We start from the raw sequence: 24,712 nt of genomic DNA, 5'->3' as shown, positions 1-24,712 counted from the left end.
TCATGGGTACAGGGCAGTGCCTGCAGCACCAGGAGGGGGAATTACTGCTGGGCACCCCTCCCTTCCTGCTGCTGCTCCCACCTGGCCCTCAGGGGTGTGAGCATCACATTGAGCTGTTCCAACAGCACAGACCAACCCAGTCACCTTTATAAATCCTCATTTTTAGTCCTTCCTTTCCTTCCTTTCCTTCCTTTCCTTCCTTTCCTTCCTTTCCTTCCTTTCCTTCCTTTCCTTCCTTTCCTTCCTTTCCTTCCTTTTCTTCCTTTCCTTCCTTTCCTTCCTTCCTCTGCAGAGCAGGTATGGACAGCCAGGTCAGCCCCTGGATGTGTGGGTCCTGCTGGAAAAGGGGGCAGAAGGACCACGTTGGGTCTGTTCCTGCTTTGCCAAGCTTGGGGCTGTAAATGGAAAATTCTGGGTTAAAATCCCCATTGGAGGTTCAGGTCTAGGCAACATGATGGAGCAAATGACTGGACTGAATGTATTCAAGTGCAAGAAAAGCACTATGGAACAGGGATTTATTTGGGATTTTTCCTTCTATTTCCCCCCTCCAGGCTTCACTGGATCAGCTGTGTGTTTTTATTACACTAATGCTGAGGCCTGCTTCCAGAACATTTTGTGGGAAACTGAGGAGTTGACTGTGCCTAAAACCCCAGGTGACTGTGTGTTAGAAAAAGGAAAGTTTCCTACCTTTGTTAGCTTATCCTCTGAGCTCACAGTGGGTTCTGCTGTGTTTCCCTGCCCTCAGTGTCCAGGGAGGCCCCTGGGAAGGCTGTAAAGCCTTTCAGGCAGAAATGTAAAGAATTTGGAACATGTAACTATTGTTGAGTGAGATAAAAGCTTTTGTCTGGGGAAAAGGAGCGAGTTTGAGTTGATTTTTCCTGCAAAGGGAAGTTCTACATTTCTTCCTTCTGCTGGTCAGCCTCGATTTTGTGAGTGCAGGACACAGGAGCCAGGGGGAGATGGGCTCTGCTCCAGGGAACAGGGACAGGAGCAGAGGGAACAGCCTCAGGCTGGGCCAGGGCAGGCCAGGGTGGAAATTGGGAAATTCCTTCACTCAAGAGAGGTTCAGGGTTGGTAGGGGCTGCCCGGGCAGTGCTGAGCCCCCATCCCTGGAGGTGTCCCTGGAGGTGGCACTCAGCGCTCTGGGCTGGGGACAAGGTGGCCATGGGGCACAGGGTGGACTCAGGGACCCTGGGGGGCTTTTCCAAGCTCACTGATCCTGGGATTCTGTGCTGTGTCTGTCTCTTGTACCTGAAGCAAGCCAGAAATGTCACCTGTGGGGCTGCAAGGTGGGCACATCCTGCTGCCCGCGTGCTTCCAGGCAAACTTTGTCTTGGGTTTGCAGTCATGCAAGAGGCAGGAAATTCTCCTTTAACATTTGTCCTGCAATCCACAGGTTTATTTTGGCTTAGACAATCTCTGTTTGCAGAAATGACTTGGAGCAGGAACAATTCCTGCTGTTCACTCTTAGGAGCTCTGTCACAGCATAAAGCAAATAAAGATGGCAGATTTTAATATGCAACCCCCCCAAGTGATAAAGAAATACTGGCTTTGGAATGCTCAGTGTTTTCTTACAGAAGGCTGCTGTTGGACAGCAGGTGAAGAGAGTAAATAGAAAGTTTTCCTCCTTGAAGGTACCAGGAATTGTTGCCAGTGCTGTGCTCCTCCCCAGAGTGCCTTGGGCAGCCCAGGCTGGTCAGAGAGCCACTTGTGATGTATTTTGTGCTACAGGAGCAGCATAGCCATGTTGCTCTTGAGTTTCCCCTGGAACAGGGATGGTCAGCCCTGACAGCGAGGTTGAGATCTGCTCAGTCATTTCACAGCATCAATAAATAAATCCCAGAGTGGTTTGTGCTGCAAAGGACCTCAGAACCCACCCAGTGCCACCCCTGCCATGGCAGGGACACCTTCCATGATCCCAGGGTGCTCCAAGCCCCAATGTCCAGCCTGGCCTTGGGCACTGCCAGGGATCCAGGGGCAGCCCCAGCTGCTCTGGGAATTCCATCCCAGCCTCTCCCCACCCTCCCAGGGAAGAATTCCTTCCCTAACGTTGGCAATCTTTCTAAACCAAGCTGCTAACATTTATTTCCCTTGTTTCTGTCCCCGTGCCCTCCCAGGTGGAGGCAGTGCCTCCCTGCAGGGCTGCCCACGCTGCTGTGCCCCGGGATGGCCTGGAGGTGAGGATGACCCTGACTGAGAGGCTGCGCGAGAGGATTTCGCGGGCGTTCTACAGCCACGGGCTGCTCTGTGCCTCCTACCCCATCCCCATCATCCTCTTCACTGCCCTCTGCATCCTGGCCTGCTGGTGAGTGCTGCCCCCTCGGGCACACGGGCATCAGGGATTCTCCTGCCCCCTGCGGCACGGGGAAATTAAGAATCTGACTCCATGTTCTTAGAAGGCTAATTTATTATTTTATTATAAATTATATTATATCATATTATATATTATATATGATATGATATTACATTCTATTTGATATAAATATATCATTATATTATATTACTATATTATGTTATAATACATGTTATGATATATTATGGTATAACATTATATATTTTGTTATGATATATTATGGTATAACATTATATTATATTGTATTAAATATATTAGGATATATAAGGATATATCATATCATATCCTATCATATCACACCATACTATATCATACCATATTGTACTATACTACATTATACTACATTAGCATACTGTATTATTATACTATATTTATTATTATACTATATTATACTATACTATATTATTATAATATATTATACTCTACTAAAACGATACTATAACTATTATAGTATATAATATATATTTTATCAATATATTATATTATATGTTATGATATATTATGTTATGATATGTTATAATATATATTTTGTTATATTATATTATATTACATTATATTATATTATATTACATTATATTATATTATATTATATTATATTATATTATATTATATTATATTATATTATATTATATTATATTATATTATATTATATTATATTATATTATATTATATTATATTATATTATATTATATTATGATATATAAGGATATATCATATCCTATCATACTATATCGTACTATACTACATTATACTATATTATTATACTATGTTATACTATACTAAAACTATTATAGTATATAATATAGTTTATATTATAGTATATAATACTATACCACCTAAAGAACACAGAAAGGATACTTACAGAAGGCTTAACAAGATACTAATGCAAAACTTGTGACTCTCTCCAGTCCCGACACAGCTGGCTGTGTTTGGTCATTAAGTTAAAACAATTCACATGAAACCAATCAAACACCCACCTGTTGGTAAACAATGTCCAAACCACATTCCAAAGCAGCAAAACACAGGAGAAGCAAATGAGATAATGTTGTTCTCCTTTTTCTCTGAGGTTTCTCAGCTTCCCAGGAGAAGAATCCTGGGCAAGGGGATTTTTCCAGAAAATGTGACAGTGACACGGGGCTGGGCACAGGGATTCTTGGCAGCATTCTCCCTTCTGGGCCCACCCAGAAGCTCTTTTTAAATTTAGACTTTGTAGGTTTTGTCATCTCCTTTTGTGGGACAGAAGAAACAATGGGGATGAAGTGTCTGCATCTGGCTTAATAAGTAAGAACTAATTGGATGAGTGAAGTGAAGCAATAAATGAGATTAAGGTAACCCTCAAGCACCTGGTAGTGGCCTCCAAAGCCATGAATTAAAAATGGGGAGAAGGAAAGCTGATCTTTCCTTGCACACCTGCCTGTCCTGTTCTCCCTGGAGCCTGCACTCTTCTCTTTCACCCTTGGCATGCCCATGTGGAAGTGGATTCCCCACTGTCCTTATGGACCTTAATGTGGATCCCTGGTCTGCAGGTGGATATAATTTTCCTCCCAGGAATGTCACACGGGCTCAGAATCACCTCCAGCAGGGCCCTGTGGGGCTGAGCAAACCTTTGTCCCCAGACCATGCACACATGTGCATGTACAGACTGTGTCCTGCAGGCTTCAATTCTCTTGTCTCTTTTGGGCAAAATAAACCCCTTGTGATGCTTTGCTCCCCTGTCTGTAGGAAAGCTCCACCTGTGTTGGCACAGACACAGGTTTTCCTTTGAGCTGTGGGGGTGGCGGGGGCTGCCTGCACATCTCAGTTAAAACATCATCAAAGGGAGGATTTTCACACGTGGAAAACCTCTGGGGTGGCTGCTCCTGGCTGGAACCCTTTGTGGTTGTGAGCAGCAGTGGGGGCGTTGCTTCCTGGCTTTTCACTGCTCCACAGGACCCCTTGTACCTTTCAGGGACACTTTTATTCTCAGGCTTGTCCTGTAGCACATGAAGCTCCTACAAGGCCCACCCAAGTGGTTCCTACATTTCTCTGTCTTTGATATGAAAGATATCAAAGACAGAGATATCTGGATGTATCTCGCTACTTGCAAGGTAGCAATCTCTGTGTTTTGGCTCCAGCTTTGCCAGGTGCAGCTTTCCAGTGGCATTTCTTCACCTGGAAGCTGCACCCAGCAAAGCCAAGCCAGGGTCCCCCGTGTGTCACTGTGTCACCTCACTCCTGCTTGGGAATGGCTTCCAGGATGGCTCAGGCTCCTCATCCCAGCTCTCCCAGGCAGAAAATGCAGGAAACTGCTGCAGTGTGAATGTTCACCCAGAACGTTCACCCGTGTTTGGGGAGGGATCAAAATGTGCTTATTCCCCTCTGAAATTCAGGATTTCCTGGAGAGGAGGAGATCTGACTGGGGTCACCAGCTCAGCCCCCTGGGTCAGGGCTTGGAGCTGCCCTGTCACTGCTCAGAGCAGGCAGCTGAGGCTGCAGAGCAGGAGGGTTTTGGTAACTGGGGGTTTGTGGGAGTGTCTGCATCCTGAGTGCCAGCCTTTGAGGGTTCTGCAGTGACTGGTTCCCTCCAGGCTGCAGAAATCCACCCAGGACACCATCAGGTGTGAGGAGTCTGTTTGCTTCAGTGAGTTCCAGGAATTCCTGAGCAAAGCAGAGCCTGTCCCTGGCAGAGCCAGGTGGCAAAGGCCTGGTGACAGCCCTGGGGAGCAGGAGAACCTCTGCAGAAAGAGAATCCCAGCCTGGCTGAGGCTGGAGGCCTGGGGCCCTGTTAGGAGCCGTTTCTGGGTGTTCCAGCTCCTGCTCTGGGCTGCTGTGCATTACCCGCTGATAACGAGGGGTTAATTGTGAGGAGTGGCTTTGCTAATTAGGTGAGAACTGTTCCACAGTGGGTCCTGCACCTGGCGTGCCAGGGGGTGAGAGTGAAGGGATTGCTGCGTGGGTGCACTGTGCTGCATGGGTGCTTTGTGCTGCGTTTGGTGTCTCGTGCTGCATGGGGGCCGGTGCATTGTGCTGCCTGGGTGACTTGTGCTGCATCGGTGCATTGTGCTGCCTGGGTGCATTGTTCTGCCTGGGAGCTGGTGCATGGTGCTGCATGGGAGCCAGTGCAGTGTGCTGCATGGGTGCTTTGTGCTGTGTTTGGTGTTTCGTGCTGCCTGGGAGCTGGTGCATAGTGCTGCATGGGTGCATGGTGCTGCATGGGTGCCAGTGCATGGTGCTGCCTAGGTGCATTGTTCTGCATAGGAGCTGGTGCATTGTGCTGCATGGGTGCATTGTGCTGCCTGGAGGTGGTTCACTGTGCTGCATGGGGACTGCTGCATTGTTCTGCCTGGGAGCTGGTGCACGGTGCTGCATGGGAGCCAGTGCAGTGTGCTGCATGGGTGCTTTGTGCTGTGTTTGGTGTTTCGTGCTGCCTGGGAGCTGGTGCACGGTGCTGCATGGGTGCCAGTGCAGTGTGCTGCATGGGTGCTTTGTGCTGTGTTTGGTGTTTCGTGCTGCCTGGGAGCTGGTGCATGGTGCTGCATGGGGGCTGGTGCATGGTGCTGCCTGGGTGCATTGTGCTGCCTGGTCGCTGGTGCATGGTGCTGCCTGGGTGCTGAGGAGGATGCACTGTGCTGTTTGGCACGGGTCCCCTGCTGGAGCTGAGCTGTGGGTGCTCTATGGGAGCTCTCCTCTCCTCTTCTCTCTCCCGGCTGGGTTTCCCTGATGCACCCAGCACTCTGCAGACACCGCCCAGGAACAGCCTGAGCCCTGGGGGAGGATCAGGGCCCAGCACTGAGGCAGCAGCTCACTCAGGCAGCATTTCTGTGCAGCAGGGCTGGGCAGGAGCCTCTGCTCTGTGTGCAGCTGCACTGAGACCTGCACAGGGCAGGGAGCTCACAGAGCCATGGAACTGGTAAGGGTGGAAAAGGCCTCCAGGTCAAGGATTCCCCAGCACTGCCAAGGCCACCTGTGACCCCTTCCATGTTCCTGAAACAGGGTTAATGGATAAAGGCATCCCTGCAAACGAGGGTGAGTCTGGTATCCTGAGCTGTCAGAGGCAGGGAGGTGCACCAGCCCTGCCTGCTGTGCCTGGCACCAAGGACAGCTTGTGGAATTCTGCTGCAGACAAAATCATCTCAGTTACTGTGGCTTCCCTCCCCCTCACATCAGTCAAACCCCACCGTTCTTGTGTGCAGGCAGTTTTCAAAAGTTGAAATAAAGCTCAAGGTCCACAATTTATCCACCAGGGGCTCTGGCCTCAGGCAGGGAGGGCAGTGCCCATGCAGGCAATAAGGTCACCACAGAGTCTGGTCTGGTTGTTTTGGGAGCCTTTCCCCTTGGAAGGGTTTGTACAGACCCTGTGTTTAATGTCACTGACAGACAAGACACAGCACCTCTGGATTTGAGAATAAATTAATACCCAAAGCAAAAAATCCTGTGACTCATTCTTACTCTCCAGTCCTAAAGTCTGAAAATCCAAGTTAGTCCCCACGTCAGAGGGAGAGTTTTCTTGTTCTACTGTAAATCCCTTTGTAGGTGATACTAATTTTCCTCATCCCACTTGAATGGCTCTGTGTTGGGATCTGCATTTTCCCTGGAATGGGGGTTTCACCAGCCTCGTTTGACAGCAGAGGGGAACAGGTGACACCTGGGGATGTGGTCATTGGGGTAAATATGAAATGCCAGTGTCACCCTGAGGAACAGCTTTTAGTTCAGGTGAGGATTGCAGATGAGCCAGGTGGGTCTGAAGCAGGGCAATTAAACAGGGCTTTGTTAATGAACAAAGCACAGGTTCTGCTCCTGAGGAATGGCAGAACAGGCTGGAACCAGAGCCCCTGGGCAGGTGTGTGTGTGTGTGTGTGTGTGTACATGTTTATTTATGTAAAATAAACCTTCCCTTATTTCTGTAAGATTGTATCACTCTTGCACAGGTCTGTACTTTTTGTGTGGGAGCCAGAGGACCTGAATTAGAGTCAGACTCTTCAGATCCCCAGAGAACAGAGTCTCCTGTGGGCTTCCAGCATGACTCTGGGAGCAGCTTGTGCTGCACAGGAGAGGGGAATCTCCTTTCCAGGGCAGAATTTGGAGCCCTGTCAGAGGGAAGCAGGGCACAGCCACCACCACTCACTCAGAAGCAGGTTGGTGGTGCACTTGCCAAGGCTAAAAAGGCACTCTTGCTGCCAGATATTGGCCTTGCCAGCCCTGTGGCAGGACCCTGGTAGCAGATTCCTCCCTGCTCAGCAGTGGGATTCCAGGCTGCTCTGTCTTGGCTGCAGACAGGCCCAAAGCTTGTCCTGCTGGGAGCTGGTTTCATTCCATGGATCAGCTCCTTTCCTGTTACCTGAGCCCTGGCAGCTCCTGCCCCTGGGGCTGGCAAGGGGGAGTGTGCAGGGAGGGATTTGCCTGGAGCTCTCCTGGCCCTGCTCCACCTTGGCCGCCTGAGCTGTCTTCAGAATCTGTCAGTGCCTGGATGAGCACCTCTGCCTGCTCCTCCTCATGCTGCTGGCTGGAATGCAGCTCCTGCTGCAGTTCAGCAGTTCCAGCTGGTTACAGCATCTGTGTTTCCTTTATTCTGGGTTCCACAGGGGTGTCAGGGTGCACAGGGACATGAGCATCTCAAAAGAGCCTTTCCTAAATCAGATGAGAGCTTTCCTGTCATCTTTGTTAGATCCCAGGATGGGTGGGCTTGGGAGGGTCTGGATGCCACCCAGGCCAGCCCCCTGCCAGGGCAGGGTCCCCTGAGCTGTGTCCAGGTGGCTCTGGGATGTCTCCAGAGAGGAGACTCCAGCCCCCCTGGGCAGCTGTTCCAGGGCTCTGCCCCTGCATGGACAGAGGCTGCTCCTGCTGCTGGGCTGGAGCTGCTGTGCTTTGCTTTGTGGCCATTTCAGGTCCTCTGTTCTTCCCTCCTCTGTCTGTGCTTTCTATTCTGTTCACCTCTTTCCCTGCTGCTCAAAAAAAAATCCCTAACACAGAAAAATGTGAGGAGAGTCAAACCCAAGTGCTGGAAATGCCTTCCCTGGAGCTGAGGTGGGGCCCCTGTGCAGTGTCAGTGACCCAGAGCTGTCACAGCCGGGGCTGCCCCTGCACCCCTGGATGTGTCCCAGGCCAGGCTGGACAGGGCTTGGGGCACCCTGGCACAGTGGGAGGTGTCCCTGCCATGGCAGGGGTGGCACTGGATGATCCTGCAGGTCCCTTCCATCCCAAAGCACTCCAGCATTCCGTGTTCCCAGCACCTGGTGGGTCCCAAACCAGCAGGGCCAGGTTCACACAAGGAGCCCCTTTTCCCTCCAGGCTGAGCCATGGCCCAGGACTGAGAGCTCAGAGAGAATCCAGGATCCCTCCTGCTCTGGTCCCTCAGCAGAGCTGCTCATCCCACCTGGAGTCAGCAGCTGCCACTGGGCCTGGAGGAGAGCTGAGCCCTCCTGCCCTGGGAGGGGACTCTGCTGCCCTGGGGATCCCAGGGGTGACAGATCCCTTGGGAAGGCCCTGGGACAGCAGCAGCACAGCCAGCACTGCCAGCACAGACACCCAGGGAGGGGAAACACCCCACAGTCAGACTGAACCTGAGCTGATTCCACAATGGGACTGAACCTGAGCTGATTCCACAGTCAGACTGAACCTGAGCTGACTCCACAGTCAGACTGAACCTGAGCTGATTCCACAGTCAGACTGAACCTGAGCTGACTCCACAGTCAGACTGAACCTGAGCTGACTCCACAATCAAACTGAACCTGAGCTGACTCCACAATCAAACTGAATCTGAGCTGATTCCACAGTCAGACTGAACCTGAGCTGATTCCACAGTCAGACTGAACCTGAGCTGATTCCACAATGGGACTGAATCTGAGCTGATTCCACAGTCAGACTGAATCTGAGCTGACTCCACAGTCAGACTGAACCTGAGCTGATTCCACAGTCAGACTGAACCTGAGCTGATTCCACAGTCAGACTGAATCTGAGCAGTCTCTGGTTGTAAATTATTCAAATTCTACAAAAAACACTTGTTGTGACTCCTCCCAACTCACGGGTGACTCACAGGGAATACCTCCCTGCAGAAGCACCTTCTGTGAATCTCAAGTGCTTTCCTTGGATTTCTGGACACAGCTGCCAACACTGAAATAATTTAGGGAAAAAACAATTCCTCCTTAAGCATCTGTTGAAGGTGCTCTGCTTTGTTTATCACTTATGCTTGATCTTACTGTTCCTTTTTCTCTTCCCTGCCCTTGCCCAAGGAAATGCTAATAATTAGATGTATTTCTGTCAGAGCAATAAAGAGCAAATCTGACAAGCTTGGCTTCTGATTTCATTGTTCTTTTCCAGCTGTTTGTTGTTCTCTCTGAAGCTTTGTGTTTAGATGCTGCTTGTTCCTCCATGGCCTTTGATGATCCAAGCTAATCCCTAATGAAGTGGGCAGGAAAACAATTCCAAGGCCTTTCTCTTTATTGTGTCAGTATTGCCACAAAATTCATCTACAAACAGGAAAATATATCAGGAATTGTAGGGCCACAAAAAGACTGAAGTTCTGATCTCCAGTTCAGTTCGGTTCAGTTTGGTGTTCAGACAGTTCCAGATTCTCTGTGGATCTCTGTGTGTCAGCAGCCTTGCTTTTCCCACCAGTTCAATTTTGATTTGCTTTTAACCACTTTTGAGAACACTTGGAGTTAAAAATCTGATTCTAAACTCTCTGTAACCTAATTTTCTCAATTTCTGAATAGTTCAAAGTTGAAAGTTCTGTTGTGGGACAGGAGCTATGATCACCAGAGGTTGTGGTGGCAAAGCAGCAAGAAGATCAAGAGTTCAGAGTTTTGGTGTCTCACTGCTGCTCTTAAAAGTGCTTTGAGGACCAATGAAGCTAATGACAAGTTTTGGAAACAGTTTGAATTTAATAGAGGAAAAGCAGAGGATTATAAAGGCTTTGGGGCAGGGAAGCAGCCACTGGAACAAGGGAGTGTCTGGGCTTTGGGTGGGATATGCAGTTATTGAGCCATGGCCATACTGAGAGGTTTTGCCACAGCCAACTTGGATGGGGGAATCCAGGAGAGGCCCTGCCAGGTCTTCCCTTCTTCTCTCCCAGGACTTTTCCATCCCTGTCCGAGGGAGGAGGACTCTGGGATAGCAGTGAAAGCCAAATCCCCCTTGCTGGGTCTCCTGTCCTGCACAGCTTGGACTCTTCTATTATTATTATTATTATTATTATTATTATTATTATTATTATTATTACTACTACTACTACTTTTATTACTTTTATTATTATCATTATCATTATTATTATTTAAATACTACTACTACTACTACTACCACTACTACTACTACTACTACTTATTATTATTATTATTATTATTATTATCATCATCATCATCATCATCATCATTATTATTAATAAAGTAATATAAATTCCTAATTTTATTATTATTCTTCATACCACCAGGAGAAAATTCCTTCAGCATTTAGACCTAAACCTCTGGGCAAGGTTACCATTTTGGGGACGCATTCAGATGTTTCAGGAAACACCGAATTTATTCTGCCTGTAAAAGTGCATGAACCTCCCAAGTGAGGGATTTGCCTGGTTGTGTCCCCCCAGCTCGCCCCTGCTGAAGCTGCCTCTGCCAGGGACGGGCCCCGTGGAGTTCAGCACGCCGCTGAAGGACTACGCTCCCCCCGGGGAGCAGGGAATGCAGCACGGGGAGCCTGGAGAGCGCCCCGACTGGGTGAGTGCTGCTGGGGACATGGGGACACTGGGGACACTGGGGACACAGCCCCCGGGGAGCAGGGAATGCAGCACGGGGAGCCTGGGGAGCGCCCTGACTGGGTGAGTGCTGCTGGGGACATCATGGGGACACTGGGGACACAGCCCCCAGGGAGCAGGGAATGCAGCACGGGGAGCCCGGGGAGCGCCCTGACTGGGTGAGTGCTGCTGGGGACATGGGGACACTGGGGCCACTGGGAACACTGGGGACACAGCCCCCGGGGAGCAGGGAATGCAGCACGGGGAGCCCGGGGAGCGCCCTGACTGGGTGAGTGCTGCTGGGGACACGGCCCTGCTGGGACACTGGGGACACTGGGGAGGGGACATGGCTCCTGGGTAGCAGGGAATGCAGCACGGGGAGCCTGGAGAGCGCCCTGACTGGGTGAGTGCTGCTGGGGACATGGGGACACTGGGGAGGGGACACGGCTCCCAGGGATCAGGGAATGCAGCACGGGGAGCCCAGGGAGCGCCCTGACTGGGTGAGTGCTGCTGGGGACACCATGGGGACACTGGGGAGGGGACATGGCCCTGCTGGGGACGCTGGGGACACTGGGGAGGGGACACGGCCCCCGGGGAGCAGGGAATGCAGCACGGGGAGCCTGGGGAGCGCCCCGACTGGGTGAGTGCTGCTGGGGACATGGGGACACTGGGGAGGGCACACGGCCCTGCTGGGGACACTGGGGAGGGGACACGGCTCCCGGGGAGCAGGGAATGCAGCACAGAGAGCCTGCAGAGCGCCCTGACTGGGTGAGTGCTGCTGGGGACACCATGGGGACACTGGGGACACTGGGGACACAGCCCCCGGGGAGCAGGGAATGCAGCACGGGGAGCCCGGGGAGCGCCCCGACTGGGTGAGTGCTGCTGGGGACATCATGGGGACACTGGGAGGGGACATGGACCTGCTGGGGACACTGGGGAGGGGACATGGACCTGCTGGGGACATGGGGAGGGGACATGGCTCCCGGGGAGCAGGGCATGCAGCATGGGGAGCCCGGGGAGCGCCCCGACTGGGTGAGTGCTGCTGGGGCCACTGGGGCCATGGGGAGGGCACACGGCCCTGCTGGGGACATGGGGAGGGACACAGCCCTGCTGGGGCCATGGGGCCATGGGGAGGGACATGGACCTGCTGGAGCCACTGGGAGGGGACACGAGGAGGGGACACAGCCCTGCTGGGTTATGGGGAGGGGTCATGGCCCTGCTGGGGACACAGAGAGGGGCCAGGGCTCTGCTGGGTTGCCCATCACTTGATGGCCCAGAGCAGCTGGGGCTGCCCCTGGATCCCTGGCAGTGCCCAAGGCCAGGCTGGACAGGGCTGGGAGCACCTGGGACAGTGGGAGGTGTCCCTGCCGTGGCAGGGGTGGCACTGGATGGGCTCTGAGGTCCCCACAACACAAACAGAGAACCAGACTCCTTTTGTTCTTGCCTGCTGAGTCCTCTCGTGTTCCCCCTCTGATTTGGGAAGGGAGAGCAGAGTCTGGCAAAGCCCTTCTGTGGGATTTTCAGGGTCCCCCATGGCAGGAAGGAAATGATGACTCTGACTCCATGTTCTTAGAAGGCTGATTTATTATTTTATGTTACTATATTATATAAAAGAATGCGATACTAAAACTATACTAAAGAATAGAGAAAGGATATTTACAGAAGGTTTAATGAGATACTAATGAAAACTTGTGACTCTCTCCACAGTCCCAACACAGCCTGACCGTGATTTGCCATTAATAAAAACAATTCACATGTTGGATGAACAATCTCCAACCACATTCCAAAGCAGCAAAACACAGGAGAAGCAAATGAGATAATATTGTTTTCCCTTTTCTCTGAGGCTTCTCAGCTTCCCAGGAGAAGAATCCTGGCTAAGGGATTTTTCCATAAAATATGGCACTTGTGGGGGTTTTAGTTATTGGGTTTTTTTGGGTTTGGATTAAAGGCACTTGAGACAATAGTTTATGTTTGGACTTAAGTGTTTATTATTTTTTTTATTAGTAAAACAGTTTTATTACTGTGAGTTTGGCAGTTTTTTATTAGAAGGCACAAAATGGTTAACAATTTTTTGTTACAAGGTTTTTTAAGACTAAACTATTTCATTAAGAGCTGACAGATTTTTTTTTAAATTTAATTGATTTTAAAGAGCTTGCAATGCAGACTTTTTAATGTAATTACAAAATGCTACTTATGAAGAAGAAGGAAGAAGTATGAAGAAGAAACTTAGGATAACATTCTGTGTTTTTTTTTTAATTTACAATATACAAAAAATCTTAAAACTTAAATTTCTCACTAAGTGATATACTTACACTACTCTATATAATTTATTTTACACTTTTGTGGATTCTAGTCTATCTTGAAGTTTAGGAAACTTTCTCTATGAATGAGGGTCAAAGTCAGAGCTCCTCTGGGGGTGAAGGCACCCCAGAGCAGAGACAGAAATATTTTTGGTGCTTTGGGTTTCCACATGGCAAAGGGATTTTTCCAGAAAATATGGCAGTGACATCGTTCCTGCTCTGGTTCTCTGGGAGCTCCCCAGTTGTGGGAATGTTTAAAAGCTGAGGATTTTAGGAAAGTTTATCTAGTGAGATATGAGGAAGTTCTAAGCTTAATAATGGAGCTCTGTGTGTTGTATTTGAAGGCTCACAAGCAGGTATTGTATTGGAAATAAGCAAGCATTGTTTAACCAAAGGTACCTGTGCTTAGAGTGCTTGGATGGAACCACTGTCAATGTCCTTTTGCTTTGTGGGATTGGTTAAAAAACTTCTAAAGTGAGTTGTGACATGAAGTTCTGTGTCTGCTGCCTGGGATGTGAGCTGCTGGCATCTTCCCATTGCCATAACCATGTGATGAGGCTGATGCTGGAAAATCAAGCAGCTCAGGAGGTGTTCCCCAGCAGCCCCATCCCACTGGGGGTTTGTACAGGCCCCTGTCACTGAAGGGGTGTTGGGGACAGACTGTGGCATTCATACCCCCTGAACGTGATTTCTCTGCCCAGGATTTTTCTCCTGGGAAGCTGAAAAGCAGCAAGAAGCCTCAGAGAAAAGGAAAACAATTTTTATCTCATTTGCTTCTCCTGTGTTGTGCTCGTGTGGAATGTGTTTGGAGATTGTTCACCCAAGGTGATTGCTTGATTGGACTCCAGTGGGAGTTGTTTTGACTCATTGGACAGCTGGGGCCAAGCTGTGTTGGGACTCTGGAAAAAGTCACAAGTTTTCAATTATTATCTTTTTAGCATTCAGTAAGTATCTTTTCTGTATTCTTTAGTGTAGTATAGCATAGTTATACCATACTATATTTTATTATATAGTTATACTATATTTATATGTTGTACTTTATTATACTTTATTATACTATATTATATTCTTTAATATAATATAGTATAATAAAGTAATAAATGAGCCTTCTGAGAACATAGAGTCAGATACATCATTCTCTCCCCTCATCAGGGTTGTCCACACTTACAATAACAGACAAAGCTGATACAGAGATTCTGTCATTAGAAGGTATGAAAAGGCCCTTTTTTATTAGAAATCAACAGTTTTTGTAGAAGCAACGGTGGACTTAAGACTTGACTGGTATAGCCATGATATTTTCTGAAAAATCCCTTTGCCAGGACTTTTCTCCTGAGACTCTGAGAAGCCTCAGAGGAAAAGAAAGACAATAATTATCTGCTGCTGAGCAATGCAACTGGTGCATCTTTGATTGGTCCATGTTGGTTGTTTCTACTTAATGGCCAATCCCAGTCAGCTGGCTCGGACTCTCTGAGAGTCAGGAGCTTTTGTTATCATTCCACTTCTTTCTTTGCAAGCCTTCTGATGAAGTCCTTTCTTCTATTCTTTAGTATAGTTTAATATATCAATATTAAACTATACTAATATTAATATTAGTATAGTTCAATATATTATTTTCTTCTAATATAATATATATCATAAAATAATAAATCAGCCTTCTGAAACATGGAGTCAAGATTCTCGTCTCCCCCCTCGTCCTGGGACCCCTGTGAACACCACCACAGATTGATTTTTAGGAATCTTCTCTCACACTATCAGCAAACTATGAACAGCACACTCTGGAGGATCATACCTATAAACAGCATTTACAGAAAGAGAGATAATAATTGCTTTAATTCTTTCTCTGGGGAAACTTCCCAGGAGAACCCTGGGGCAGCTGTGTGTCTGTGTCTGTGTGTGTGTGTGATCACCCCAGCCCCGTGGCCAGCAGCCCCCTGACCCTGCCCTGTGTCCCTGCAGTACGTGGGGGCCCCCGTGGCCTACATCCAGCAGATCTTTGTCAAGGCCACCGTGTCCCCGTGGCAGAAGAACCTGCTGGCCGTGGACGCGTTCCGCTCGCCGCTGGCCCGCGTCTTCCCGCTGGTGGAGGAGATCAGGAACCACGCCCTGAGGGACAGGTGAGCCCCTGTGGGGACTGCTGTGGCACACCTGGCTCTTGGTGTCACTAATACTGCAGATGGGACATGCACTGGCTTGTGTGGCTGCTGAACCAAACAGCAGCACTGTGGTGTTTCCCCCCACAGACACTTTTGGCTGCCTGGGTGTGTGGTGTTTCACCCCACAGACACTTTGGGCTGCCTGGGTGTGTGGTGTTTTCACCCCACAGACACTTTTGGCTGCCTGGGTGTGTGGTGTTTCACCCCACAGACACTTTTGGCTGCTGGGTGTGTGGTGTTTCACCCCACAGACACTTTTGGCTGCTGGGTGTGTGGTGTTTCACCCCACAGACACTTTGGGCTGCCTGGGTGTGTGGTGTTTCACCCCACAGACACCCTTGGCCAGCTGGGTGTGTGGTGTTTCACCCCACAGACACTTTTGGCTGCTGGGTGTGTGGTGTTTCACCCCACAGACACTTTTGGCTGCTGGGTGTGTGGTGTTTCACCCACAGACACTTTGGGCTGCCTGGGTGTGTGGTGTTTCACCCCACAGACACTTTTGGCTGCCTGGGTGTGTGGTGTTTCACCCCACAGACACTTCTGCCTGCCTGGGTGCTGCAGCTGGGCCCTGCAGACAAGTCCAGGCCTGCAGGAGCTCTGGTGCTGCTGGGATGGAGCTTCCCCCCATAACAGGGGCTGCTCCTCAGGTTTCCCTCTGTGGAGAAGCTTTGAGGTGAAGGTGAAGGAAAGGAGTCGGTTCTGATGGAGGGTTTGGATCCAGAGCTTTATTCTGGCCCTCAGGCCTCTGAATGCAGCACCAGCTCCAACAGAACTCCCTGAGCCCGTGGCTGCTGCTCCTTTAACCCCAGGGAGAGGGGCAGGGAAGGGGCAGGGAGGCACCAAGCAGGGACAGGAAGGGAGGGACAAAGGGACAAAGGACAGCTGGATGGCCCCATGCCCCCCAGGGGTAGAGGGCATCCTTTGGATCTGCCAATCCCTTCTGGAATTGCAGGACTGACAGACAGTGCTGGGAGGGGAAGGAGAGGAGACTGACACACCTGGGAGGGAATCCTCAGGGGAGGAGCCCGGGTTTCTGGGGTAAACCCTGAGATCACACCAACACCTGGCTGCAGAGGGCTGCCCCAGGGCTGGGCAGGAGCTGGGGGTGTCCTAAAGGGGGATCCATCCTGCACATGGGGCAGTTCACATTTGTGCTGGGGCATTCCCTGTGCTCCAGGCCAGGCACTGAAAGTCCTCAGGAGTTTTCTGGTCAGAGCCCAGAAGGGGCCTGTGGGGTGGCACAGGTGTCTCAGGATGTCCTCACCTCCACACCAGCTCCGTGTCACAGGGGGTTCTGGGCCACTGCTGCTATTTCCTGCTCAGGAACCTTCTCCTGGCTTTCTTTGGCTGTTTTTAGGACCAGTTTGTACCTGCTTGGTTTTATCCTGTTGCAGCCTCTATACAACAGCTTTCCTCAGCTCCCCCTGCCCAGCCCTGCCCCCTGTTTGTTAAAAGCCAAACAGAAATCTCTGGGCTCACTGGTGACAGGCTCAGCACTCCAGGTGCCATCCTGGTCCTGCTGCTGTTAGTGGCACATTCCTGAAGGTGGGAGAGCAGAACCACACACAGATTGTCAGGGCAGTCTCACTTGGGGGGTGTTTTCCATGGAAAGGCTTTTCCTGAAGCCTCTCTCAGATCACAAGTCTGTTTTTTGTGCCCACTCACATCAGTTCTGCACATTAAGAGGTGATTTATTGGTGTCCCCATGTCCCTCTGTCCTTTCCAGCTGACAAGCTCCCACCTCAAAGCAGAAAATCTTTTTTACCCCCAAGTGGGGTCTTGATCTTTGTGCTGGTAACAGAAGGGGTATTAAATTGCTCATTTTTGAGTGTCCACCCTGCTCCTCTAGCTGATGATTTGTCCTTTTGGGGAGCCATCCTTCACCCCTGCCGCTGCTCTCGGAGGTCACGTTTTAGAAATGCCATTTTTGCTCCTCAGATTTCCTCAGTTTTCCTCTCCCTGGCAGCTCCCCCAGCCTTGGCACTGACCTTGTGGCCGTGTGCTCAGTGCCTCTCCCCCCTTATCCTGTGGGATAATCATTGTTGCCAATTGCAGGCAGAAACAACTGCTCCCAGGCCTGTGCTGTGCTCTCATTATCTCCCTTGTCTTCTCATTGTGTTTTCATTATCTCCCCTTGGCATTGCCCTTGATGAGCACTGATGCAACCCAGGAACAAAATCATTACTTTTGTTATTATTCTTCATACCACCAGGAGAAAATTACTTCAGCATTTAGACCTAAACCTTGGGGCAAGGTTACCATTTTGGGGATGCATTCAGATATTTCAGGAAACATCTAATTTTGAGATAAATTCTGCAATTACCTCAAAAGTCATTATGAAGTTCTTGTTTGTTGCCCGTAACAAAGCTGAGCAGAAATAATTTTTTTACATGCAAACTGGCTTGTTTTGTATTCTATTTTCTATTCTTTTCTATTCTGCTATGTATCTTTTATATTATTTTATATTCCAGGAGGAGCTGAAGGTTGTTAAGTGTCCCTGGGCAGGTGTAAGTGTTAAGTGTAGCATGGGTGTGTTTCCACTGGCTGCACTCATCGATGTGAAGGTCAGGAGTGCCCTGAAATGTGTGCTTTGCCCCAGCTGTGGGTTTGGTGTCACTGTGAACCCTCAGCCTCCCCCAGGGACAGGGATGGCAGCCTGGCTGCAGACAGGAACAACGGCCCTGGCCTTATCTGCAGCATGAGCTCTTATCTCTGCCACATTCCAGAGCTGATAAAATCCAAACCAGGGTCATCTGCTCCTCCTGGAGCCCTTTCCAGAGCCATCACTGCATCAGTTCCTTTAAATGTTCACCCCCAAAGCTTTTGTCCCTATAAACACTGTATTTTGGAAGTGTATTTTCCATGGCTGTCTTTTGACAGCTGTGCCTTGTCCAGGTGTCCTGCCATGCAGCCACAGGGTGCACACTGTGCAGGGAGTGTTCACAAAGGCAAATAATAATTTTTGAATGTCTGTGCTCGTTCTTTGTAGTTATTATACAAGAAATCTCTTCTGGAGAGGGATCTTACAAAGGCTTCAGTTCATTTGCCATCTGGAAGCACCTTCCTGAGATGTGCAGGGCCAGAGCCAGGCAGGCCTTAGCCTCAGACTTTGGCAGCAGTTTAAATTTAAGGACTCCCTCTGGCCCACATGTTCTGGTGATGGCAAATGAGGTGTCTTTATAAAGTGAATTATTTATTAAACAGACAGGAAATAACAGATGGAAGATGTTAATCACAAACACTCCCCAGTACAAAACTGAAGAAGTGCCAGTAAATTATGGCATAATTTATTTATTTACAGCATAAACACTGCAGAAATGGAGGTGCCTGTGTTAAAGCTGGCAAAGGAATCAGCAGTGAGTGAGGGGCAGATGGAGCTGCCCATGGACATGGGGAGGGGTTCAGGCTCCTTCACTCAGCCCCTGGAGTAACCACAGAGCAAAGCAGTGTCCCTGCTCAGGGGATGGATGCATAGATAGATAGATAGATAGATAGATAGATAAAATATATCTATCTATATATAGATATATTGATATATAGATAAATGATAGATAATAGATAGATAATAGATTATATAGATGGATAGATAGCTAGATAAAATATATCCATCTATCTATAGATATATAGATAAATAATAGATAGATGATAGATAGATATAGATAGATAATAGATAGATAGATAGATGTAGATATAGATACATAATGATTACTGATTAAAAAAAAAGCTACAGTGACGAGGTATAGGATTAAGTCCAGAGTGTTCATGGTAGCTGAGGACAACCCAAACAAGTAATTTCACTTGTATTGTTACCAGTCTGTGTAGATCAGGATGTTCCCCACACGTTCAAATCATAGGAAAGGTGGGATGCAAATGAGGATCCAAGAAAAGTTCCTGGAGTTAATTTTTTGGTTGCAGTGATTGGAGGAGTTCAGTGATGGGTCAGTGACTCCCTTCACTTCCATTCATGGTTCTTAGTCCAGTGTTCTCAGTGAAGTTCAGCATTTCACGTGTCCTTGCTCACCACATCAAGTGTTAGACAGTTCTGACCTGACCAGTACCCTGCAATAGCCTGACCAAATGTGTGTGTACTACAGAACAATCTGGTTATAGCCCCAGGGCAGCACAGCAGGAATGAAACTCAAATTGTTCCCACCTGCTGCAATGGGGAATTCTATACCTTCCCCCGAGGAGATGGGAAGAGGTGCACAAAACTGATTCCAGAATCATATGAAAATTCAAGTTACATTCAGGGGGAAGTCTTTTCCAGCCCCTGTGACAAACAGAGTGAAGAGATGAGCATTCTGAAGCAATGACTCATATTCACTGCAAAACTACTGGGACAGACCATAGCAAATATTAATCCAAACTATTGAAACCTCAAATGCTCCAGCACCTTAGCAATACTGACCAAGATTTTACTTACCACTGTGCAGATCTGGGCTGTCATTCCTTCCAGAGGGAGCATCACTCCAGCTGGAGGAAGGCCACTGGGAAAGAAATTTGGTGTGGAATTCCCATCATCCAGATATTTTGTTGAAATGATGGGAATTCCACACCAAATTTCTTTTCCAGCGGCCTTCCTCCAGCTGGAGTGATGCTCCCTCTGCAAGGAATGACATGAAATGAGAAACTGAGAACAAGTGCACTGTTGTTATCAGTGTCACAGCTTGCAGGAGCTTCAGGTGGGAATTTCTCTTACAAGGGTCAGGTACCATTGGTTCTGTGTGTGCTGCATTGGAGTGGCCCCAGGAAAACCAGCCCTGCTCCCTTTCCTTCCCTTTGCAGTCTCTGTAGGAGGTGCTGGGGTGGCTGACAGATCAGGGTGCTGTGCAATTAAGGACATGGTTCTGTAAGAGCCTGAATGAGAGATGTGGGACTCCAGGGGCTCTCCAAAATGCAGTTTATTGTATACAAAATGCAGTTTATTGTATCCAAAATGCAGTTTATTGTACCCAAGGTGTTACAGCAGTCCAGGGTCCTGGGTGACAGAGCTGTGCCCACAGCTGTCAGCTCCAGCTGCAGGCAGGCCTGGACACCCTTAGTTTAGTTTATAAATACATTATATACTTTGCTTACCATCTCAATGCAGTAGAACCAATCTATACCTTAACTTTCATCTACAGCCTATCATAACTACTATAATTACCATATTCATGTTACTCTTCTCCAATCACTAAAAGTTAGTACCTTACAGTTTGAGCTAGAAGTTGTTTTTCAGTTTCCTTGGAAAACTTGGAGACCTTTTTTCTCCTTGCCACATTTGCTGCCTTGTTTGCCTGTGCTATCTTTCTGCTTGGTAAAAACATCTTCTTGTTTGAGATGGGTTTATCCTTTGCTCTAAGCCATAAAAACCCCTTCTAACTAACACACCCTTTGCCTCCTTGGTTAGCCAGTAAGACTGGCTCAGCAATTCTTTTCTTCTATATCAAAACTTGCTTCCATCTCTATTCCCTCTTCAGATTCTACATCCAAAATCTTTCTGCTAAGCACACATATCTGTGAGACTTCCTTGTCAAATTTTCATCCTTCCCAACAGTTCTGAACATAACCCTACAGTGATTGTCACTGCAGAGCTCCTCAGTGCTGCATCTTCAGCCACAGCAGCTGGGCCAGTCCCTGCCTGTGCAGTGCATCCTTATGGCCAGAGCTGCCTTTATTCATTCCCTGCAGAGTCTCCCATGGCTCAGTCCCTGCCTGTGCAGTGCATCCTTATGGCCAGAGCTGCCTTTATTCATTCCCTGCAGAGTCTCCCTTGGATCAGTCCCTGCCTGTGCAGTGCTCCCTGTGCCCAGAGCTGCCTTTATTCATTCCCTGCGGAGTCTCCCATGGCTCAGTCCCTGCCTGTGCAGTGCATCCTTATATCCAGAGCTGCCTTTATTCATTCCCTGCGGAGTCTCCCATGGCTCAGTCCCTGCCTGTGCAGTGCATCCTTATGGCCAGAGCTGCCTTTATTCATTCCCTGCGGAGTCTCCCTTGGATCAGTCCCTGCCTGTGCAGTGCATCCTTATGGCCAGAGCTGCCTTTATTCATTCCTTGCAGAGTGTCAATGACTCCCACCGGCCCTTCCCTTGCTGCCCGAGTGGCTACCGGCTCCGGTGGGATGCAGAGCGGGTTTTCAGGGGTGTCCGTGCCCGTCCCGGGTTTGCCGGGAGCTCCGGCCCGGTGAGCCCCGGCGTTACCGGAGCCGCGGTTCGGCGCAGTTCCGGCCGCCACCACACGAGGGCGCTCTGGGGCGGCCGGGCGGGCCCGCTGGTTGGGAGCAAAACACGGACTGGAGCTGGGGTGTGGAGCGGAGCCTCCATCGGGGGCTCCTGGTGCTGTTAGAACCCAGAGCCACCCGAACACGGGGTCAGAACCCACAGAACACCGGGTCAGAACCCACAGAACACTGGGTCAGAACCCACAGAACACTGGATTAGAACCTGCAGAACACCGGGTCAGAACCTACAGAACATTGGGTCAGAACCCACAGAACATCGGGTCAGAACCTGCAGAACACCGGGTCAGAACCTACAGAACACCGGGTCAGAACTCACAGAACACCGGGTCAGAACCTACAGAACACTGGGTCAGAATCTACAGAACATTGGGTTAGAACCCAGAGAACATCGAGTCAGAACCCACAAAACACTGGGTCAGAACCCACAGAACACTGGGTCAGAACCCACAGACACTGGGTCAGAACCCACAGAACACTGGGTCAGAACCCACAGACACTGGTTCAGAACCCACAGAACACTGGGTCAGAACCCACAGAACACTGGGTCAGAACCCACAGACATTGGGTCAGAACTCACAGACACTGGGTCAGAACCCACAGACACTGGGTCAGAACCCACAGAACACTGGGTCAGAACCCACAGACACTGGGTCAGAACCCACAGAACACTGGGTCAGAACCCACAGACACTGGGTCAGAACCCACAGAACACTGGGTCAGAACCCACAGACACTGGGTCAGAACCCACAGACACTGGGTCAGAACCCACAGAACACTGGGTCAGAACCCAGAGCCACCAGAGCACCAGGCCTCAGCTGCCCTCGGAGCCACAGGCACCATCCCAGGCTGGGCTCAGCTCAGCATGGCTGGCTTTCCCCCTGTCAGCTGTCCTGAAATCATCAATTCTGTCATCTGGAGCTGTTCAGAGACACACGGGGCTCAGGAGAGCTCGTGAAACCTGTTGGTCCATAACAGTTATTTATTATATTTATTATATTTATATATATGTATGTATAGATATAGATAGATATAGATTGTGAAAAACGCCATTCACTTGTGTCAAAATTTTAGAAGTTTAGTAGTAATAAAATAGTGATTAAAAATAGTAATAAAAGTAGTAATAAAATAATAATAAAAATAGTAATAAAATTAGTAACGAAAATTAGGGCACTAAGAGACAATAAAAAGCAAAGAATTACAGATGTCTGGATGCCTGGCACTCTGCCACAAAGCACACCTTGCTAACAAAGGATTAACCCTTAAAAGCAATAGCTTCTTGCATATTCATATCTCTCATACATGATTCAAAGGTTCCTCTCAAACCTGGGTGTTTCTCATTAATTTCACCTTCCCCCCTCATCTTGTAAATCAATTTTCTTGGTCCCTCAAACTCTGGGCTTTCCCAATAAGGTGGCAATATTTCTGTTGGGATCTTGGTGTCTGTCCTGTTATCTCTATACAAAAAATTCCTTGATCCTTTTCCATTCCTTGAGCTAGTTACAAAAAGTATCTTACATCACATAGTTCCTATTTTAATATTATGCTATAGCCTAAAAACTATATTTGCCACACTACTTAAAAGAGGTTAATACAGCACTACTTAAAAGAGATTACTACAGCACAACTTTCCAACAGAACACATACAATATTAATTTTAATATTTGCAAAGAGCCAATCATATCATATGCATTTTTCACATTTATATAGATATAGATATATAATGATTACTGATAAAAAAAGTTACAGTAACAAGGTATAGCATTAAATCCACAGTGTTCATGGTAGCTGAGGACAACCCAAACAAATAATTTTACTTGTATTGATGTAGGTGGAGATATATATACAAACACACATAGGGAAAAAAAATCTATTTTTTTAAAAATTTATTTATTTATTGTACTTATTCTGTCTGATATCAGTTATTATAAATAAATTATTTCTCTTGTAATTTATTATATTTGTTATAATAATAATAATAATATTGCGATAAATATAATAAGTTTATATATTTAATATATATTATATTAAATATATAAATTTATTATATTTATTTTATATATTTTATATATATAATATATATAATAAATTTTTATATATTGTGATAAATATAATAAATACTTACTGTAATAAATATGTTATCTGATATAACACAGAGGGTAACCTTTTATCCCAGCCAGATTGATGTGGCCTAAGGCACTGCTTTAGCAAACCACTGGCCCAGAATCTCTTGGTCCAGGGGCACAGAGTCTTTTGTTACTTCTGCCCTGTGAAGGCTGTGCTGGGTCTGGGTGATTCTGTTCAGGTCTCAGCTGGCCCTGGGGGCACTGTGAGAATGCCTTGACACATCTTCCTGGTCAGTGCCAGCCCCTGCTTTGCGCTCCCAAAAATGGGAGTTTTTTGTGCAGTGTGCCCTCATTTGAGTGTAACCACTCACCCAGTCCATACCAGTGCCGTGGAGCCTCCTGTGGATCAGGTTTGCTGATTTTTGGCAGCTGGTCACCTTGTTGTCTGTAAAGTTTGGTCACTGGCTGAGCTCTGACCCATCCTGCGTGGATTTGTCCGTGGGACTGAGCCTGTAACAACAACCACTTCCCACCTTCCTTCTGCCAAGCCTCCTTTGCTGTGGGAATCAGAGAGACAGAAACCCTCACAAACACACCAGAGTTTGATTCACAGCCTTAGGAGAAGCCTAAATTGATGTGAAAGCAAGGTACACAGACACTGAACAGAGAAATCATAAACTTATGTTTCTGTAAGTTATATATATCTATAACTTTATATAAGTTATGTTTCTATAGTTATAAGTATGGTTCTATAATTATAACTATGTTTCTATAGTTATAAGTAAGAATAGGCCTTTAGTAAGTAAGAAACTCATTAGATATTAACATGTTAGATAAGATATTGACATATTAGATAAGATAATGAAGTGTTTTATAGTATAGTAATGTAGTAATGTGATTGTAATAGAATAAAGAGTTTAGA

General features: G+C 48.1%; 1 protein-coding gene across 8 annotated transcripts in view; it reads left to right on the top strand.

The window, feature by feature from the left end:
- SCAP (SREBF chaperone) overlaps window positions 1-24,712 on the top strand; it is a 60,896-nt gene that overhangs the window by 11,821 nt on the left and 24,363 nt on the right. For 2 of the 8 annotated variants that reach the window (XM_077178676.1, XM_054628341.2), the window contains exons 2-4: window positions 2,118-2,305; window positions 10,911-11,037; window positions 15,311-15,468. In XM_077178676.1, coding sequence (XP_077034791.1) covers window positions 2,184-2,305; window positions 10,911-11,037; window positions 15,311-15,468 — 407 coding nt within the window. In that variant the 5' untranslated portion in view covers window positions 2,118-2,183. Of the gene's footprint in view, window positions 1-2,117; window positions 2,306-10,910; window positions 11,038-11,091; window positions 11,139-11,296; window positions 11,344-11,419; window positions 11,458-11,651; window positions 11,695-11,888; window positions 11,927-15,310; window positions 15,469-24,712 lie in introns of those variants that run through there. The other 6 variants (XM_077178716.1, XM_077178761.1, XM_077178843.1 and 3 more) reach the window with 6 other exon arrangements.

This window comes from Agelaius phoeniceus, chromosome 1, assembly GCF_051311805.1.
Source record: "Agelaius phoeniceus isolate bAgePho1 chromosome 1, bAgePho1.hap1, whole genome shotgun sequence".
NCBI lineage: Eukaryota > Metazoa > Chordata > Aves > Passeriformes > Icteridae > Agelaius > Agelaius phoeniceus.
Note: the sequence above shows the minus strand (reverse complement) of the source record. Positions and strands in the feature narration are given on the sequence as shown.